This window comes from Lissotriton vulgaris, chromosome 5 (assembly GCF_964263255.1).
Source record: "Lissotriton vulgaris chromosome 5, aLisVul1.2, whole genome shotgun sequence".
Taxonomy (NCBI): domain Eukaryota; kingdom Metazoa; phylum Chordata; class Amphibia; order Caudata; family Salamandridae; genus Lissotriton; species Lissotriton vulgaris.
Genome location: NC_141693.1, coordinates 1,199,178,601 through 1,199,192,631, shown reverse-complemented (window position 1 = coordinate 1,199,192,631; position 14,031 = coordinate 1,199,178,601). Strand labels below are relative to the sequence as shown.

Here is a 14,031-nt window from a genome sequence, read left to right as displayed (position 1 = left end):
GTATAAAATATCTAACACATTTAAAATATGCTAAATGCGTCATATATGCGCAATCTCAGGAGGCATGCTCGCAGAAGTTTGAAGAGTGGGGAAATTTACACATATATGTGGCTACTCGCCCAAATAATAGTGTGTTGTGGTATAAAGTATGATCAGGTGAGATGAAGGCGTACTTGCTGCGTAGCATGTGTTGGAACCACTGTGTGCATATGTGATTTGTGCATGTTGCAGTTACATGACGCTGTACTCCCCAAATGGACAGTGTTAACGAACACACTATATAAGCAGCAAGCAGGAACTCAGATTTCTAAGTGACAGTGGGTTAAATAGACTTCAGTCCTACATATGCAGTCACAGAAGTGAATACAGTGCTAGAGGAGAGGGCAGATTACCATCTCTTTAGTTCATTGAAGTGGGCCTCTACTCTGGAACGAGGATTTTCTGTTTTTCAGGGTCTTCTTCTGCATTCCCTCCCTTCTTTTTCCAAAGTATAGGAGGCGGATATGGAAACGGCTACATTGCCTAGAGTTTCTCATTAGCTTATGGCAGAATGGTAAAAAGAAAGTTTCATACACCTCTGTAACACAGCGGGGTCACCACGAAGCAATGACTGTAAAGGAGATGAGAATAGACATATGTTAATCACTACCTCTTCCTCTCCACAGAACATTGAAACGGAGGTAGATACGCAATCCACACACTGGCCCTTTAATTCAGAATGGGTTTCGGAATGGGAGGAGCCTCGTCAGGACACGGAAACCTCATATGCTGGAATGGACGAATCAAGGGTGTGCTTGTTCACCCAGAGCGAAGAAGGAGACGTGGAGGAAGACGGAAGCGGAGCGGAGCTAAGGAGAGACTTGTATGCGGAGGACGAACGGAGTGAGGAGGAAGAAGACGAAAGCAGTGCGGTTCGGAGGAAGACCGGGTCCCAGGAGAGACAACCGAGAGACGGAGTCGGGTACGTTAAAGAAGGGACGCCAGGAGGCCACCGACACCACGAGCCGCCCAGCCATACACCCGGGGGAGGTGTATGGCTTAACCAGGTGCGTGATAAGTTAAGGGGTTGGGTCACTCGTAAGCTAGCATCGTCGGACTAAACCCGGGACCCCCAACTCCTTGGTGTGTTTTCCCTACCCCGAGCACAAAACCCTTCACCTCGGCAGTTTAAGTACAGCGTGCCTCACGTGTGTTTGGTCCCTCACTCCCTTCCCTGTAACAGCACTATAGAACGGGTACTGATACACCGTTTTCTTGCCTTTCTCTTTCCGGTAACTGACGAGCACCACGGAAGTCGACGGAGACATCCCTCGGCGGACCCCCGACCGAGGACGTAGAACAGCCTCCTCAGAGTCAGGCATCAAGAAAGCAGCTCGGAGCCGTTCTCCAAGACTTTCACAAAGCATTAGAAAGAAAAGCTCAGATACTCTGTATACTAAAATAAAACCGAGAACCACTAGAATCAGTGTATTGCCTATCCTTCCCCCGCCTGCTACAGTGGTGGAGAATGCGGGCATAGGCACCATCTGCGGAGTCAAGATGGAGACAGTTGTAGATCAGTTAGTTAAGGGTCAAGGTCGAATTGAGTGGGTGTTAGAACAACACCTAGTATCTGCACAAGCCGACAGAGAGATACTAAAGAAAGCCATTGAAGAGAAACAACCCTGGGCAGACCCAGTACAGAGGAGTGGGACAACGGAGAGGACCCTAACCCATGGCGCACCGGCCATGTCTCTGCAAAAATATAGACAGGGAGAAGACCCCGACGCTTTCTTATTAAATTTCGAGAGGGCAGCGAGGGCCTGTGGTTGGCCAGTGGCAAAATGGCCATTCTTTTTGGCACCTCTCTTAGGAGGAGAGGCTCAGGCTGCTTACCAAGTAGCAAATCCAAGAGGAGACACCACCTATGTTGAAATCAAGAAAATAATCCTAGATCATTTGGGATTAGACCCCGAGGCATATCGCCTAAAATTCAGAAAAGAGAGAGGTGCGGTAGGGGAAAATCCCAAAACTCTATTCGTGAGATTAAAAATGGCGGCGGACAAATGGCTAACCCCCACTACCAGCACGAAAGAAGAAATACTTGACCGAATATACTTAGAACAATTTCTCGAGGCTCTTCCCTACGCTACTCAAAAGTGGCTTCGCCAACATAACAATTTAACAACCACCCAAGCAGTGGAGATGGCCTCATCATTTACCCGGGCTCAACCTAAAAAATTTCCGTTTGAGATGGAAAGGAAGGGAGTAGTAAGACTGGAGAAGCCGGGTGCACGAGGAAAAGATACCACCCGTCCCCGTACGTGGAGGACTGAGAACATGACCAACCCAGGACCGCAATGTTTCGACTGTGGCCAATGGGGACACATTGCACGGATGTGCCCCAGGAAATGGAATGAAGAGGAACCAATGGAGGTCGGGTACCTCCCCAGGGCGGTACTATTTTCAGCAGAGATGGGAGGCTCTTTTAGAGTAAGTGTGAACGTCAATGGTCATTTGTTATCAGCTTTGTTAGATTCAGGCTGCCGACAGTCGGTAGTCCAAACTCCCTACGTCAGAACAGGGCAATATGTTCCCCAGGGGATAGTAAACATTAAATGTGTTCATGGGGATATCCGGCCCTACCCCATTGCTGACATTGTAATTGAACAGATTGGGGTGCCCCCACAAACTGTAAGAGTAGGAGTAATGTCCAACCTACCCGAAGATATAATAATTGGGACAGATAACCCTAGTTTCTTGAACATGTTTAAGGATAAACTAAAAACAGTGTGCCACACAGGGGAGGAGGGTAATACCCTAATAGAACGTCCGCTTAGGCATAGCCTCCAAGTTATGAAGTTGTCTAATAACGCGACCGCCCCCACTAAAGGTTCGGCAAAAGCAGCTGGTTATGACCTCTACAGTGCATATGATTATGTGGTCCCTGCAAAAGGGAAGTCCCTTGTCAAAACGGACCTACAAGTTGCAGTCCCTCCCGGGTGCTATGGGAGGATTGCTCCACGATCAGGGCTAGCAGCAAAACATTTTATTGACGTGGGGGCTGGTGTTATTGACGAGGATTATAGAGGTAACGTTGTAATCCTACTATTTAATTTTGGTACAGAACCCTTCCAAGTGAGCAAAGGAGATAGGGTGGCACAATTAATTTGTGAGCGTATAGCTGAAACTAGGCTGGAAGTACTCCGCCAGCTGGACGACACAGAAAGAGGCGCTAAGGGTTTCGGCTCATCAGGGTCTCGTACACAGACAGCAAATTCGCTCCTGACACAGGACCCTTGGGTTATGGATAGAAGCTTTAAATTTGTGCAAATCAGTGATCCCACGCTGTTCAACGCGTGGGAACAAGCACATCAGAGAGATGAAAACTCGAAAATTTTTCCAGGGTTTATTATCGATCATGACCTGTTGTACAGAATAAGTGGCGAGGGTCAGCCTGCCCAACTATTGGTGCCTGTCTCCTTCAGAGAGCAGGTCCTTTTCTTCGCTCACAGCCATCTCATCGCTGGGCACTCCGGCGCCGAGAAAACAACCCAAAACATCCTCAGGCAATTTTTTTGGCCCGGTATTTATAAGGATACCGAATCTTACTGCAGGTCCTGTGAGATTTGCCAAATGAAGAATATGGTCAGACCACAGGCAGTTCCTTTGCAACCATTACCTGTCATTGGCAAGCCTTTTGAGAGGGTCGGCATGGACCTTATCGGTCCACTGCCTAAAACTAAAAAGGGGTTCCGACACATTTTAGTTGTGGTTGACTATGCCACACGGTTTCCCGAGGCTTTTCCGTTGTCCGTGGCCAATTCCAGACAGGTCGGGGACAAAATGATTGAGCTGTTTAGTCGGGTTGGGTTTCCGAAGGAGATTTTGACCGACCAGGGCACGCCATTTGTGTCGAAGCTGATGAAGGAAATTTGTGCCACGTTGAACGTCCACCAGATCCGTACCTCAGTTTACCACCCGCAGACGGACGGACTGGTGGAACGCTACAACCGGACCATAAAATCCACCCTTCGTAAAATGATGGAGGTTAGTGGGGAAGATTGGGATCGGATGTTACCTTTGGCACTATACGCCATTAGGGCGTCTCGGCCTTTGAAATGCTTTATGGCCGACAACCTCGTTCATTACTGGAAATGACCCGGGATGCCTGGATTAATGAACAGGCAGAGGAGGCAAAAACTACTCTTGAGTACGCCAGGGACCTAAAAGCTAAACTGGCTAAATTAAGGGAGTTGGCGTTAGACCATCTTGATCTTAGTCAGCATAGACAGCAGACTAGTTATAACAAAGGGAAAAAATGGAGGCACCTTAATATCGGGGACTGGGCTTTGGTACTGCTCCCGTCCTCATCCCATAAATTCAAAGCTGAGTGGATGGGCCCTTTTAAAGTGGTCGGGGTAATTGGCAGTACTAGTTATCAATTGCAGGTAACGCCACGGAAGCAGCAATCTTATCACATTAATTTGCTGAAAAAGTGGTTAGGCCCTCCTCCTGCGGACATCCATGTGGCTACTACACCTGGGTTTGAGGGCTCAACTATTGACATGCTTGTTCATAATGAGGAATTGAAGGCCCACCAACAGGAAGTATTTGAGGGAGACTTTGGAACTTTATGGGGATGTTTTTTCCAACAGACCGGGGAGGACCTCCCTAGCGGAACATTGTATTGATACCCCACCCAACAAAAAGGTTAGGATTAAACCTTACAGAGTCCCGGAGGCCAGAAGAGCGGCGATTAAAGCTGAAGTAGACGAAATGCTGCGATTGGGGGTGATTCGCCCATCGAAAAGCGATTGGTCTAGCCCCATTGTAATGGTCCCTAAACCCGATGGCAGCCGAAGGTTTTGCATGGACTTTCGGGCTCTTAATGACATTTCACTCTTCGACGCATATCCCATCCCTAGAGTGGACGAATTAATTGAGCGACTAGGACAGGCCAAATACATTTCTACACTCGACTTAACAAAAGGGTATTGGCAGGTGCCTCTGCTACCCGAAGACATCAAAAAAACAGCGTTCTCAACAGAGGAGGGTCATTTTGAGTTCACGGTCCTTCCTTTTGGCCTTCATGGGGCGCCTGCCACATTCCAGCGCCTCATGAACACCGTTCTCGCAGGATTGTCGGATTTTACATCGGCTTACCTGGATGACATTGTCATTTACAGTCCTGATTGGCAGTCTCATCTACGACACCTGTCTGTGGTTTTGAAAGCGCTTAGGAAGTCTGGCCTCACTGTCAACGCTAAGAAATGCAAAATTGCTTTTCACAAAGTTAAATACCTTGGATATGTCTTGGGACATGGCTTGATAGAACCTCAAATCGAGAAAGTTAGGGCCATTGCTGACACTCCATTCCCATCCACAAGACGGGAATTGCGTTCCTTTTTGGGACTGGTGGGATACTACAGACGCTTTATCCCACAGTTTGCGGACATTGCCGCCCCTCTCACTGACGCACTGAAAAACGCTGGGCGAGCTTCTTCACCCGTCCATCCCACCGTGCCGATGCAGGAGGCATTTAGAGTTCTGAAGTCTGTGATTACCTCTACACCAGTGTTGGCTTCCCCTGATTTCACTCGTCCGTTCTCATTACACACTGATGCTTCGGACTATGGGATTGGGGCAGTGCTCTCCCAGACCGGTCAGGATGGCCTCGATCACCCAATTTTATATGTCAGCCGGAAATTGTTTCCTCGCGAATTGAAATATGCAACTGTCGAGAAGGAGTGCCTGGCAATTAAATGGGCCATTGAAAAACTAGCATATTACCTGGAAGGCCGGCGTTTTGAACTGTTTACAGATCACGCTCCCTTACTCTGGATGGCACGCAATAAAGCTAATAATGCGAGAGTTTTGCGGTGGTTCCTCTCACTGCAACCATACTCCTTTTCTATACATCACCGGAAAGGCTGTGAGAATGTTGGGGCGGACTTCTTATCCCGTCATCCACTCCCCGATCGTGAGTGTCCGGAGGGGGAGGTGTGTAACACAGCGGGGTCACCACGAAGCAATGACTGTAAAGGAGATGAGAATAGACATATGTTAAACACTACCTCTTCCTCTCCACAGAACGTTGAAACGGAGGTAGATACGCAATCCACACACTGGCCCTTTAATTCAGAATGGGTTTCAGAATGGGAGGAGCCTCGTCAGGACACGGAAACCTCATATGCTGGAATGGACGAATCAAGGGTGTGCTTGTTCACCCAGAGCGAAGAAGGAGACGTGGAGGAAGACGGAAGCGGAGCGGAGCTAAGGAGAGACTTGCATGCGGAGGACGAACGGAGTGAGGAGGAAGAAGACGAAAGCAGTGCGGTTCGGAGGAAGACCGGGTCCCAGGAGAGACAACCGAGAGACGGAGTCGGGGACGTTAAAGAAGGGACGCCAGGAGGCCACCGACACCACGAGCCGCCCAGCCATACACCCGGGGGAGGTGTATGGCTTAACCAGGTGCGTGATAAGTTAAGGGGTTGGGTCACTCGTAAGCTAGCATCGTCGGACTAAACCCGGGACCCCCAACTCCTTGGTGTGTTTTCCCTACCCCGAGCACAAAACCCTTCACCTCGGCAGTTTAAGTACAGCGTGCCTCACGTGTGTTTGGTCCCTCACTCCCTTCCCTGTAACAGCACTATAGAACGGGTACTGATACACCGTTTTCTTGCCTTTCTCTTTCCGGTAACTGAAGAGCACCACGGAAGTCGACGGAGACATCCCTCGGCGGACCCCCGACCGAGGACGTAGAACAGCCTCCTCAGAGTCAGGCATCAAGAAAGCAGCTCGGAGCCGTTCTCCAAGACTTTCACGAAGCATTAGAAAGAAAAGCTCAGATACTCTGTATACTAAAATAAAACCGAGAACCACTAGAATCAGTGTATTGCCTATCCTTCCCCCGCCTGCTACAACCTCTATTTATTGTGACAAAATAATTCAAGTGAAAACGTGGGAAAGACTGTGGCATGTATATTCAAATAAAATGAAAATGAACAACTTTAAAACGTTTTACAGACTAAAAAGAGTACTAGTATATGACTAATGTTTAAACTGAAATAACAAGACTTCCCTAACAGAAGTTCAGACAAAAACAAAAATCAGCAAGCTGCTTAGCCTGCTGCACAGGAAATAGTTTCTACAGCTAAACCTGCACATTATTTCAAAGCCATAATGCTAACCAACCAATCCTAGCGTGGCAGTAGCACCGTACAGGGACCCTAAAAGCTATGTACTTCGTTCATAGTCACTCGTGCTTTTTTAGCCGATGGGTATCACTTCACAGCACGTAGGTCAAGTGGAAGGCTTGAGAAAAGTTTTCTTGCTTGCAGTGGCACAACTATGGGTGGCAATATGGAGATTTGTTTATCTTTTGTGAAAGCAGTTTAACTAGATGATGTGCTCAGCTGATTTTTTTTAGTATGGGTGTGATGCAGCCAGGAGGAGCGTGCAGTGGTAGATCACCAAGCTGTTCCCAGATATCAATTAATATCATTTCTTGTTATCCATCATAATTCTACCAATTCACCAGAATTGGCGTCCGTTTTCGCACCCTCCTCTATACAACAGCCTTGGTTAAGAAACAGACTTGCAGCCTCAAGCGTCCCGTGCAGGCTTCAATGCGTTGTCTGGAGACACATGCATTAAAAAATATATATACTTATGAATACAAGAGGGAAGGGAAGTAGTGAATTACTTCACGTTGAGGAGAGCGAAGTTTGTCTAGTTCGCTTCCCAAATGACTAAGAATCATTTCACATTCATAGCAAGAACTTATTTTCACTTGACTTGTCGAATTTTTGCCCTTAGGTTCTAGCAGACTGTCCCTTGCATGTAAAAGGGTGAGAACACGTAACACACCACTGGCCACCTTGTGGTAGCGACTGAGCTACTATAAGACATAGTTGTATTTGAGCGTGGCGTCATGCTGGCTTGTAACGTACAGGATGAGGAACACAAAAAAAAAGCTAAAGCTCTGCGGACGTGAAGCATGCGCAGTGCTGGGCCAGGGAGACAAAACACAAACACTTATAACAAGTGCTCATTCAAATGTGGAAAAAAAGTTCCAAAGACACAAAATGCAATGACACAAGTGGAAGAGGGCAAGCCCGTGGCAATACTCCATGGGAGATAACAACTGCAAAAAGGTGGGACAAACATGGAACATTAACCACTTAGAAGCAAAGTTTTTTAAAGGACACTAGCATAAGCCAGTCAAAACCTGTGGGCGGGCTGTAAGCCTACAGAGTGAATACAGCATGTCTCGAAGACAGAGCATGCGGGCTGCCTAGTCTCAACATAAAAAAATAAATAGAAACGATATGTTTTTCTTCAGTGGTGTGTCTTTCTACACCGTGAAGTTTTATGCTGTGTACAGGTCCGCATTGAAGAAATAACAGATGTCACAGAGCTTTATGCTTACCAGACCTGTCCTTACTTGTACTGCATACACATAAGGACCGCTGTTCACCACAGATTCAACACTACTGCTATGCCAGAAACATTTGCTCTTCTTGCGCCAACCTCCTCATGATTTTTAATTTGTACAAGTCACGTTCTGGCAGACAAGCTTTTGTTGTTCTTGCGTCTAAGCTTTAGATCCTTCTTACCCCCTACAATCAATCAATCAATCAAGGCATTTGTATAGCGCGCTACTCACCCGGGAGGGTCTCAAGGCGCTGGGGGAGGGGTAGGTTACTGCTCGAACAGCCAGGTCTTGAGCTGCTTCCTGAAGGAGAGATGGTCTTGGGTTCGCCGAAGGTGGGTGGGGAGGGAGTTCCAAGTCTTGGCTGCCAGGTAGGAGAAGGATCTTCCTCCGGCGGTGGCTCTGCGGATGCGCGGTACGGTGGCGAGTGTGTGGCTGGTCGATCGTAGCTGGCGGGTAGAAGGTCATGCGGTCGTTGAGGTACTTGGGGCCCAGGTTGTGGAGAGCCTTGTGTGCGTGGGTGAGGAGTCTGAACGTGATTCTCTTGCTGACGGGGAGCCAGTGCAGGTCTCACAGGTGTCCGGTGATGTGGCTGTGTCGGGGGGATGTCGAGGATGAGTCGTGCGGAGGCGTTCTGGATGCATTGGAGTCTTTTTTGAAGTGTGGCTGTGGTTCCGGCGTAGAGGGTGTTCCCGTAGTCTAGTCAGCTGGTGACGAGTGCCTGGGTGATGGTCTTCCTGGTTTCCGTGGGGATCCATCTGAAGATCTTGCGGAGCATGCGCAGGGTGTTGAAGCACGAGGATGAGACGGCGTTGACTTGTCTGGTTATTGACAGGGAGGAGTCCAGGATAAAGCCCAGGTTTTGTGCGTGGTCCGTTGGTTTGGGAGCGGTGCCCAGGGCCGGGGGCCACCAGGAGTCGTCCCAGGCGGAGGGTGATGATCCCAGGATGAGGACTTCCGTCTTGTATGAGTTCAGTTTAAGGCGGCTGTTTCTCATCCAGTCGGCGACGTCTTTCATCCCTTCGTGTAGGTTGGCTCTGGTGGTGGTTGGGTCGTTGGTGAGGGAGAGGATGAGCTGGGTGTCGTCGGTGTAGGAGATGATGTTGAGGTTGTGCTGGCGTGCGATGGCAGCGAGGGGGCTCATGTAGATGTTGAAGAGGGTTGGGCTTAGTGAAGATCCTTGTGGTACGCCGCAGATGACTTCGGTGGCCTCGGATCTGAACGGAGGGAGGCGGACTCTCTGGGCTCTTCCGGTGAGGAACGAGATGATCCACTCCAGCGCTTTCTCTCAGATTCCGACGTTGCCGAGGCGCTTCATTAGGGTGCGGTGGCAGACGGTGTTGAATGCTGCAGAGAGGTCCAGGAGGATGAGGGCCGCTGTTTCCCCGTTGTCGATCAGGGCTCTGATGTCGTCGGTGGCGGCGATAAGGGCGGTCTCGGTGCTGTGGTTGGCCCGAAAACCGGACTGCGAGGGGTCGAGGGATCCGTTCGTCTCGAGGAAGGCAGCAAGCTGTTTGTTGACGGTCTTCTCGATGACTTTGGCCGGAAAAGGAAGGAGTGAGATGGGACGGTAGTTCTTGAGGTCGGTGGGGTCCGCCGTTGGTTTCTTCAGGAGGGCGGTCAGCTCGGCATGCTTCCAGCTCTCCGGGAAGGTGGCGGTGTGGAAGGAGGAGTTGATGGTGTCTCTGAGATGGGGTGCGATGGTGGCGTCGGCTTTGTTGAAGACGTGGTGTGGGCACAGGTCGGTTGGTGATCCGGAGTGGATGGAGTTCATCGTGCGGGTGGTGTCTTCGGTGCTGATCGGGGTTCAGTTGCAGAGGGTGGTGGTGGCGGGCGCTGGTTCGGTGGTAGGGTGCGTGGTCTACACATCTGGAACATTCCCAAGCACCTTCCTCAAACAGTGCATCAGGTTACAATAATGCCTGACAATCTCTGGGCTCATCACCATCATTATTATTATTAATTGTATAGTTATGCAAGCTTTAGTCACACCTATTAATGGCAATGTTAAACCTAATTATTCGTGAAATTTCGTCCCTAGGTTATTGCAAACATTACTGGCACTCAAGATTATGAAACATTTTACTGTCTTCTCCACTGGCATCCTTCAATGAGTAATCCGGTGTCCCACACGGGTGCACCATATGCTGGTGTCTAGTATTTCCTCGCCATAGAGCAGGTCCTGTTTCTAATATGCTAAGAGAATAACTTTTTTCAATTACAAAATGCATTCTTTAAATTGACTTTTTCTTCTTCTTGTTTCAAACTGTTCTTTTCTCACTGATAACTTAGTGGTTTTCTCCATAGTGCTGAGATGCCCAGAAGCACTGTGAGGTTAGGGAGGGGGGTCATGGGTGAGAATGAAGTGGCTAAATCTATCCCACCATGGTCTCTAATTTACCTTTCATCAGTAGCCGCACGGACTGGCCCATCCGAGCAAGAGTTTGTGCTGAGTGAAATCCTGGAAGCAAGTATGGAGGGCCTCTACCCTAATGATGCACCGAAGCAGCACCCATTCTGAGAACTCACCCAGGACCCAGTGTAGGTTCAGCAAACTGTTTTACAGCAGTGCTTATTGAGCAGTTATGTGCGTAATGCCTACCACGCCACTGTTTTTGGTGGGAGAAACAGGGGAATCCACATTCGTTGAGTGTGGCAATACTCTAACTTCCATCTGAGCCTGACCAGTGCAGTGTAGTCGCCCTTGCAAGTAGTGTCACATTTCGCCTTGAAAAACGGAATACTAATATAGAAACAATGCAATGGTAGGCTGTGCTAAAAGAGCAAGAGAGGATTCCTGGGCTTTCTCTTGTGGCTTAGAATCTGGCTCTCCAGGCATGTTGGAACTGGGACAAGCGTTGCCACATTTCATGGCCCCTACTTTTATGTCAAACGTGGCAAACATATGAGAAATCAGTGAAAGCTATTGTTTTAGGAACCTAAAGTATAACTTAAAGGGGATGGAGAAAATATGCCAGGAGGTTCCCATGATCTTTCCAGTGAAATAACATGTCACCAAGCCCATTCCTCTGTCTCCACAGCCTGGCTACTCTAACAAGAACCAATGAATCTCATTTAATCATTATTAGAACATTGGAATGTTGGGAGCTCCATTGAAAACAATGGAGTGCTCTGGGCTTATAATGGCTGGCATAATCCTGGAGCTCCAACATTCCAATGTTTCTTTGTTCACAGCTCTGGCTGGGAACAAAGGCTTCAGAGAACCTGACGGGATTCCAATCCCCTCACGCTCCCAAAAGGCTTTCTTTTTTTTTGTTAGAACATTCTGTCCTCTAGTGACAGAATGTTCTAATAGCCTTATAGCCCTTCGTAGATGGGCTATACCGTTATTAAAGTCCCTCTCCCTTGTTAAAGGCCCTCGCCTTCGGCTCGGGGCCTTTAACGCTGGAGAGGGCCTTTAATAGCCGGTATAGCCCTCTACGGCGGGCTATAAGGCTATATTGAAGACCAGTCAGATAGTTACTAAAGATTGAGAGAAGTTGAAGAGATGTGAGCCGGGGAAAAAGCTTGCAGTGGTGGGTAGTACCAATACTTGTCCCTTGCTAGCCGTGTTTGCATACTCCTATCACGCAGACCCAGGTCAAGAGCAGACTGCGGAGGTATCCTAAAAGGCTAGTGCTCATGGCATGGTCCAGATGTATGCTCCGCAGACAATTACTGCAGGATAAGTGAAATCTGAAAGAAAAAACAGAATTATAATGGTGGAGTAACAAGCGTTTCAAGAATGGTGGAGCAGTCTTCTTGTATCCCAAATTCACCTACAGTGAGCCTTAGCCTCTATGTAAATGTAAATGTATGTAAATGTATTGGCATTTATATAGCGCACTACTTACCCGTAGGGTCCCAAGGCGCTTCGACCGCTGCGAAACCCTTCCTGGCTTCCCTGAGAGATGGTCCCTTAATGGGTATCTCCAGGGTGAGACCAGGCATCCCCGGCGGTCTGGTGGGGCCGTTAGTGAAGATGAGGCAAGCTAATGCCCAGAGTTGCCGAGTGTGATCGCTGATCAGAGTAGGCACCGAGGCGAGAGAATTATCGAGTCCGCTGACCATGGTCCAGAAACCAGCCGCGCCGGGAATCGAACCCTGGTCCCGGGCCGTCCTCTGCTCTCGGGTCTGCCGCCTCTAACCAGTGAGCCACACTACTTCACTGATGGGCTGAGAATAAAAGTTTTCTTTACATTGCTGTAAGTGGTCCCGGTTCTTAACAGGGCACTTCTAAATACTTTTTGCTTGCTGTCTCTTCATTTTCCTTTGTTGGAGTAATGACTCTGTGACAAATTAACACTGTGTTTGTGTAAATGTAATCCTTAACCCCTTGGGTTCCATGGACGTAATGGTTACGTCCTTGGCTCCGGTGCTCCTGTACCGAGTACGTAACCATTACGTCCAGGAACCCACCCACAAGGGAAGTGCTGCCATTCCCACTGTGGAACAAAAGGGGATGATGGACGGAGCGTTTGAGCCAATCAAACACTCACCCCCAGTCAACTAATCTGGGTTTAATCCCACTGTGGGCCACTAACTAACAGGCCCCCACCTGGGATAGCAGCAGAAGCGCTTCTGCTTCCACTGCCACCACCGCCCCCCCCCCCCCTGCGATCTGATGATGTTGGCATACGCATGGCACCCAATGTCATCGGAGCAATCCGGGGATGCGCTGGAAGCCATTGCTTTCAGCGCATAGGAGGAAAAGCTACATGTTTCCTCCTGGGGGATCGAGGACAGCAAAGAGGCATGGGGAAAGAAGGAAAGATCTTTTTATTTTCCCGGTGTCTCTTTGCAGTTCATTCCTGCTGCACAATCGTGGGTGGGGGCACAATCGTGCAGCAGGAATGCATCCACTAGGCCATCTGGGATTTTTTAGGGTGTTGGGAGTGGCCCCTTGGGCAAGAGCTGCTCCCTTTCATATTTTGTTGAACTTTGGCCGTTTCTGCCCCCCTTGGGGGCAGATCAGCTATATTTTTACGCTGATCTACCTCCAAGGGGGGCAGACACCCACTAGACATCATGGATATGTTATTTGGCATGTGGGGGAATGGCCACTTAGGCAAGGGCGCTCCTCCCTTATTTGGGGCATTATTTTAGGCTCTTCCTCTCATCGTGGGGCACATTGGCCATATTTTTGCACCAATCTGCTCCCAAGGGGGACAGAAACCCACTAGAGAGATAATATAATTTGGCATTTGGGGGAGCGACCCCTTAGGCAAGGGTGCTCCCCTTCTTTTTGGGCATTATATTGACTAGTTCTGCGACCCTGGGGAGCAGATCGGCCATATTTTTAGGCACACTAACACCAGGGATTGTGTTTATTGATATTTTGGGGAGCCGCTTCTTGGACAAGGGTCGCTTCCCATTATGGGGGCAATATTTTGGCCTTTTTCTGCCCTCCCTGGGAGCAGATTTGCCTTATGTTAAGGCACATCTGCCCCAAGGGGGGCAGAAGGTCACTAGTCACCAGGGATTTTCTTTATGAATATGTCAGGGAGCGGCCCCTTGGGCAAGGGCCTCTCCCCATTATGGGGGCGATATGTTGGCCGTTTTCTGTCTCCTGATGGCAGATCTGCCTCATTCTTAGGCCCATCTGCTCCCAAAGG

The 14,031-nt window shown here is 49.0% G+C and overlaps 1 protein-coding gene across 1 annotated transcript; it reads left to right on the top strand.

Annotated features, from left to right (window-relative positions):
• The first annotated feature begins 1,539 nt into the window (after nucleotides 1-1,539).
• LOC147712265 (uncharacterized) lies at nucleotides 1,540-6,507 on the top strand. Its single transcript, XM_086920305.1, has 2 exons — nucleotides 1,540-2,472; nucleotides 6,073-6,507. The coding sequence occupies exons 1-2, from the start codon at nucleotides 1,540-1,542 to the stop codon at nucleotides 6,505-6,507; spliced, it is 1,368 nt and encodes a 455-aa protein (XP_086776431.1).
• The last annotated feature ends 7,524 nt before the right edge of the window (nucleotides 6,508-14,031 follow it).

Bases quoted from the DNA above. Each gene is read 5' to 3' on its own strand.
- LOC147712265 (XM_086920305.1), top strand. From the start codon at position 1,540: ATGGAGACAGTTGTAGATCAGTTAGTTAAGGGTCAAGGTCGAATTGAG. The intron at 2,473-6,072 runs GTAAGTGTGAAC...TCCTCTCCACAG, and splicing joins AGATGGGAGGCTCTTTTAGA to AACGTTGAAACGGAGGTAGA.